General features: G+C 34.6%; 1 protein-coding gene across 1 annotated transcript; it reads right to left on the bottom strand.

The window, feature by feature from the left end:
• Positions 1 to 2,272: 2,272 nt before the first annotated feature.
• On the bottom strand, positions 2,273 to 6,480 carry LOC107001917 (DUF21 domain-containing protein At2g14520-like). Its single transcript, XM_027912565.1, has 11 exons — positions 6,064 to 6,480; positions 5,204 to 5,280; positions 5,029 to 5,112; positions 4,637 to 4,750; positions 4,405 to 4,491; positions 4,183 to 4,322; positions 4,012 to 4,099; positions 3,240 to 3,313; positions 2,891 to 3,024; positions 2,537 to 2,808; positions 2,273 to 2,446 (listed from the first exon to the last, which is right to left on the bottom strand). The coding sequence occupies exons 1-11, from the start codon at positions 6,239 to 6,241 to the stop codon at positions 2,405 to 2,407; spliced, it is 1,290 nt and encodes a 429-aa protein (XP_027768366.1). The 5' UTR covers positions 6,242 to 6,480; the 3' UTR covers positions 2,273 to 2,404.
• Positions 6,481 to 6,709: the final 229 nt, after the last annotated feature.

Raw genomic sequence — 6,709 nt, 5'->3', positions numbered from 1 at the left:
TTGTCAAGCAACCGGTACAGAAAGTTTCCTTTTATAAAGGAGTTCGCAACCAAGTCGATAAAGGAATTAGCGATCAATAATGTTTTCTTATTTAATTAAGGAAAGTTTTGTGGCAATATATAAGGAAAATTTTGTGGAAGGTTTTTCTTATTTAACTAAGGTAAGTTTTGTGGCTGTATATTACCTAATCCAAGTTGACTTCAACAAATTCTTGATGCGGCAAATTTAATGTTTAGGAAGGAGTTGAAGATGCGGCAAGACGAGTTTCGCACAATGTAGGAATCCTACACGTGAGCTTCTAAGTTTCAAGAGAAAAAGGAAGCAGAGCACAAGTAGGATTTCTAGTTGAAATAGCTTTTGGATTCAAGTTCAAATCTTTAAATAGGGCGATAGTTTCGCTGGAGAAAATTTTCACTTACATAGAGAGAAGATCAAAACACGATCAAGAGGTTTGAGAGAGTTTTGAGATTTATTGGAGTGTTACAAATTTGTGAGGAAAAATTTGTAAGATTGTAATTAAGAGTTTTGATTACAATCGAGTGTGTTTATGTAGGATTCGTTTAACAAGTTTGAGAAACTTGACAGACGGTAGAAGACTTAAACCTGGGGTTTTTTGTCTTGGGTAGCTAGGAATTAGAGTTTATAATTTCTTAGCTAGGAAGAGTTTATAATTCCTTAGGTTACATAGGTTTGTAATCTTTTGTTGAGACTTGAAGTCTAATAAAGTGGAGTTAAATCCTACAGATGTGTAAGTCGTGGTTTTTACCCTTTATGAATTGGGGTTTTCCTCGATAAAATATTGTGTCATTATTTTCTTTGCTTCACAAAATGTGACTGCTGTAATCTGCAAAGGAACATATAGAATATACTTGTTCCTTAGGCGAATTTGGGAGTAGAAATCCAACAAAGAACCTACAGTAGATTCTGAAAATTCACCCAATTCTTCTCCCTTACGTTCATATGTTAGCTCATCAATTGCACCATCAACAACTTCTGCACATGATGAGTCTTTAGTTTAGCCAATTCCACTAATAAGATAAAAAACGGAAAAGAAATTGAATCCTAAGTACTCTAACACTATCAATACTTCTTGTCATTTTGCTTTGCTCGTTTCAGATCTGTTCGTTATGAAGAAGCAGTAGAACAATCTGAATGGAAGAATGCTATGAGTGAAGAGATGCAAGCAATTAAACGAAAATCTACATGGGAGTATGTTGATGCACCTGAAGGAAAGAAAGTAATATGTCTCAAATGGGTGTTTCAAACAAATTACAATGTTGATGGGAGCATTCAAAAGCATAAAGCTCAATTTGTGACAAAAGGATATTCACAACAACAAGGCTGTTCGGATGACTTAAAAGGCGCTTCCGAAATTTGTTTCAAATTTGGTTCTAGAGCTGTGACATAGAGTTCAAAGAAGCAGGAGACAGTTAACATATGAGGAAATGTATACAACAACAAGTTTAGCAGCACGACAAGCTTTAAGGATCTGGAACTACTTGAAGATTTTAATTTATGACCAAAAGGAGCCTTCTGGAGATTTTTTCTGATAGAAAATCAACAATTATTATGGCTAAGAATCCCTCGTTCAATTGCTGAACTAAGAACGTCGATTTGCAATATCACTTTATACGGACATTGGTAGCTGACGGAAGAATAGTGTTACGAATTCTGCAGCACAAATGAATAAGCAGTGGATAGATTTAGGGTGCATCTTCCTCAAGCTAAGCATGAATATTTTAGGTTGCAGTTGGGGTGTGTGATTTTGAATCAAGGGGAAGTGTTAGTTGATTGATTCAAAATTTTAGTGCTAGTAGTAACATTACTTTTACGAGACTTTTATATTTCCGGCTAACTTGCTCTATGAGTCCTAATTAGTTGATGTTAGTCAATTAGCAAGTGATGAGTTGTTAGTGCTAAACTAGTGCCCTATTTTTTTCTCTAGTTTTCGTTCTTTCCAAGTTCTATCTAAAAGACTTATATCGTTGTTTTCAGAAAGCAATAGAAAAGATCAGTTTGTCTCTGTTCACATCTTATTCGAGTAGTCGTTCATTTCTTTTGCTAATATTATCAATAATAATATTACTCTTTGAGCTAAGTTAATTAATGATTTTACGTCATTTAAGAATACTATATTAAAAATAATATGTATGTAAATATAAAAAAGACAACACTAAATAATTCATTTTGTGGGTGTATTTTATTTACTCAAGATCTCTAATTAATATTTTGTTTTAAATTGCTAATTTTATAGAATTTGGATGTCAAGTTATTTCAATCTAGTGAATAGGGCTAGTATACACTAGCATATAAGTAGTCCAGTAGATTGAATTTCTCATACATACAAAATGTTCCAATTTCTACACATCAGTAATTTGTATATTTAGTACAATAAGAACTGCTGCTATAAATGCTTTGTATGATCCGTCTCATCAAAAATTTCCTCCTTCATAAAAGACACAATTGACATTTTAATACCTTGGCAACTAAATCAATCATGGAAACCATTTTTATCCAAAATCTTGAGTAATTTTACCTGTAAAAGCTCTTCAATAATGTCTTCCATAGTTATTATGCCAACTACCTCTTCATCATCAGGGATATTTGGCAGATCATTTTCATCTATCCGCAAAATGTCCGCGTACATATCTTTCGAGGACATCCTGCTCCTATTCCTAATTCTCCTGGCTGAATTATTGTTTCCACCACTGGGAAGACTACTCTTACCCTTCTGTGATGATGTAGCTGTAATCTTCTCGGGAACAGGTCTTTCATCATCAATGTCTACTCTGACATCCTCAACAGAATCTAGATAGGGAAAACAAAGCCATACGTTCATATCAGAAAAAAGTTAACATGTGAGAAGATACAGAAAGCAGAAGATGCTCACTGTGAGCAAGGGCACTATTGCTAGCAGGTTGGTCCGTCGTCTTTTTGTTGCATTCTCTTGTAACCACAGCCATATGACTATGACCTTTCTGAAACTCATTCAAGATGTCATCCAATCGCATGGTATATGAGACCCTGCATCATAAAAAAGGTAAATCATGTATTTGGGTACCTTATCTTGTAAAGGAAGAAATTTAATAGACAAGGAGAAGCTAGTTGAATTATGGATATTCTTTTTTACTTCTTAATCACAGATATTACATTCAAAGTAGCTGGGTGACAGTGCGTTAGGGTGATAATGCGTCCAAATATATATAGAGTACATTTACATGAGCAACACCAAAATATACCTTGGGATCTTTCGGATGGTAACATTTCTTACAAGGGTTTCATCTGCTGGATGGATGGTTAATAAGTTCTTGACCTACAAGGTCACGGGAAAAGTACATCAACATATGACTTATTGTATTACCCGAGAAATGGAACTATTTACTTATGTACTTGGTTGGGGTATAAGAACTTATTGTATTGACAAATCAAATGGAATTTTAACTTGTCTACACTGCATGGTCAGGGTAAATGAAAACAAGAGATATTGAAATGACTAACGCGTGCTTGGGTTCCCACATAGATAGGTTTTATATATGTGCGAGAAACATCATTTGGTAGAATAACATGTGCTTGTGTTTCCACATATATCTGTCGTCATGGAAAAGAAGAGACGGCCTATTCACTTTCTGGAAAGAAAATCACCTCCAAATCATCTTTAAGCTCACAAAAGACCTTACTTTTGCTTCATGTAGTCACTATCTTTAAATTATGGACAAGAAAAGAGTTTATTTGGAGCATAAAAGACCCTTTTCTTGTATCTTGGGCCATCAGAAGACAAATACGACGGGCTCCAAAGCAAAAGTGAAACGTGGAACTGTGAATCGGAAGTAGTGAAGTGGATATTTTTTCGTACATTGTAACAACTAATAACATTATGGAACTGTGAATCGGAAGTAGTGAAGTGGCTATTTTTTCATACATTGTAACAACTAATAACATAAACAAAAACTATTCTTTCAATTATGTGGAAAGCAAAATTTGCCAGGGATATGGAAATAAGAGAAATAGTACCAGAAGAAGTCCAATTATGTTTGTAGGTTGATCAAAGTAGATTGGTATCCTGCTATGCCCTTTCTCCAAAATTAAATTGGTCAAATCTCTGAGGAAAAAATAAAAGAGTATGAAACAGCTCGAATACTCATGCAAATATTTCTGTATATGGACATTCTGAGTATGCAAAACCTGTCCAACTTCCCGTCAATATCAATTGAAAAGATATCAGATATGGGGGTCATAGCATCACCGGCTCTTTTCTCGTGAAGCTCCAAAGCACCAGCAATTATAGTTGTCTCATCATTTGTTAGCTCTCCACCTTTACCAGCCTGTAGAAATGGAAAATAATACGATTCATTCTAATTATAGCACAAGCTAAAACTATATATTGCTTAGCAATTAAAAACCTACATGATTTCCATGAAAATGTACTAAAGTTTTCAACTCAGCTCGTCGGAAAAGACCACTATTTTGATGACCTAGCAGATAGTCCAATAGCTGCAAATAATAGAAACTAAGAGGTTCAGGCCAACAATATATATATTAGACACATTAACTTGTACTACAATAAGCAGTTGGTTAGATTGGCCATCATTGGAAAATTTCTAAGTGAAAAGACCATGCCTAAAATAATTAAGTTCACCTTGCCTATTGGATATGCAATAGGAAAGCAGATCCAAACAAGAACGCGGACAAATGGGGCCATAGTTGCACCAATGGTCAGTCCATGTCTAGAGCAAAGGGACTGAGGTATGATCTGCTCAACCATAGAATAATAACGTAAATTCAATATTTGCTAAATTCATCAATTCTCAATGCAGATTACTCGGTAAACCAAAACGTCAAATTACAGCAATATCAAAGAAGGCAAACCAGTACTATAAGCATAAATCAGCTCTGATTAACATAAAAAGTTCTAACAATAACTTCAGTTATCATTAAGTGACACGCATATGAGACTTTTGTATTGCAGGGGAAGGTAAAATGCAGGACGCCCACTCCCCATAGAGTCGGTTAAGGAAAAATTAAGTTCACCTCACCAAACAGAAGAATCAATGTGACAGAAATAAGTATAGCACCCCAAGCTGAAATTAGGCTGTCAAGAAAGATGGGAAGTGCCTGCAATGATTTAAATGAATTCTCAGAAACGCGGATATCCTACTAGTGCAAGAAAATTTGCCTCAAAAGATACACTATCATAGTTGCTTACCTCCATGGCAGCAGCATTGCATATAAGTAGGGTGCAGAGCAATAAATGCTGATTTTGTACAACAGGCAAGATCTTCGCTGTTAAGACAAAACAAAGTTCCATAGTAAGGCAACAGGATTCACAATTTCAAATTTTTAATCATTGAATTTCATATTAACTATTGAGAACTAAACACACTTAGAACTAACTGGTCCAGCCAGTGACCAGCATCATACAGTCATAACGATGTAACTACAACTCTCTCTTCTTCCCAATGAGGCACAAGAAAACAAAAGATTCAACAAAACCAAACAAATATGATTGCTTTTAAAGTGAGTATTCAGTATTGCGGAAAAAAATCAAGAGCTTTTATCATCCATGTTAGAGGTGTTCCAGAAGCATCAGCGTTCAAATTAGTAGCTTTACGAACAAATGCATAAGATATATTTGGAAAATGGAAAGGTTTGTACAAGTTATAAGTTGGGTCTCCATTTTGTGGAAATTGTTAGGTATGAATGATACTTGTGAACAGAGCAGATAGGGTTGAGGGGTTCAGATGAATCCTTTGACGGAAAATTACATTGTTTATGCAACTTTAACTTTTTGGTTTAGATATATACGCAATAGATTGTTGAAATGCTTTGGCTTCTTTGTGTGTTTACTTCTTCATATTTTGAAACCTTAGTGAAAATTTTGGCTCTACAACACTGCATATGAAGTGAATGGTTAAATAGTATCTCTCCCTTAAAGTAATTTGTCTTTTTAGTAAAATGTCAAATGTACACCTACTTGTTGTAGCCAACTCCAGATATCACGTTGAATTTGTGATCGTGTAATCTAAAAGCTTAATTAACATGAAAGGTGCAATGATAATTAAATACCAGCATTTTTACGATCACTTGGAGTTCCAGACTTGGCAAGGACTTCAAGATCAACAAGACTTAACGACATTAACCCCAATGTAAGGCCAGACATCATTCCCGCAAATATTACCAGAAATACAATGATCACTATATGAATGAAGAACTCCGACTCGCAACATGTGTACTCCACCCCCATTCAAAAGTTGATAAATCTTAAATTCAACAAATTCAGAAACGTCAGCTTTTTAGAAACTAATATTCAATTTCCTCCATTTGTGAAGCTGCTTCATAATAACTTATCATAAATATAAATATACATACATATATAAATATGTATAGCGATCTATTTCTGTTTCTTTCTAAGGAATCGAGGCAGAATGGATTGAATATCAGTTGAAAATGAAGTAAAACACAGAAAGAGGAAAACACTGAATTCTAGTTTTACGGAGACTAATGGTAGTTTGCCGTAAAAAGGGGGCAATTTAACGGTAAAAGGCTTTTCGGTTGGAAAAGAGTATTAACAATACCGCACTTTGCCTTCCCAAAATACTTGATATTATTATTTTACCCATAAATAGTAGTACTATTCTCGGATTTAAAAAGACTCACCTATTTTTCTGAAAAAAAATACTCATTTCCTTTTTTGGCTTTCATTTTACTTTTT

The sequence above is a fragment of the Solanum pennellii genome, chromosome 10 (assembly GCF_001406875.1).
Source record: "Solanum pennellii chromosome 10, SPENNV200".
Lineage (NCBI taxonomy): Eukaryota > Viridiplantae > Streptophyta > Magnoliopsida > Solanales > Solanaceae > Solanum > Solanum pennellii.
This window is presented reverse-complemented; position numbering and strand designations above follow the sequence as displayed.

Bases quoted from the DNA above. Each gene is read 5' to 3' on its own strand.
- LOC107001917 (XM_027912565.1), bottom strand. From the start codon at position 6,241: ATGGGGGTGGAGTACACATGTTGCGAGTCGGAGTTCTTCATTCATATA. The intron at 4,323-4,404 runs GTAGGTTTTTAA...CCATTTCTACAG, and splicing joins TACATTTTCATGGAAATCAT to GCTGGTAAAGGTGGAGAGCT. The intron at 3,314-4,011 runs GTACTATTTCTC...GTGACCTTGTAG, and splicing joins ACATAATTGGACTTCTTCTG to GTCAAGAACTTATTAACCAT.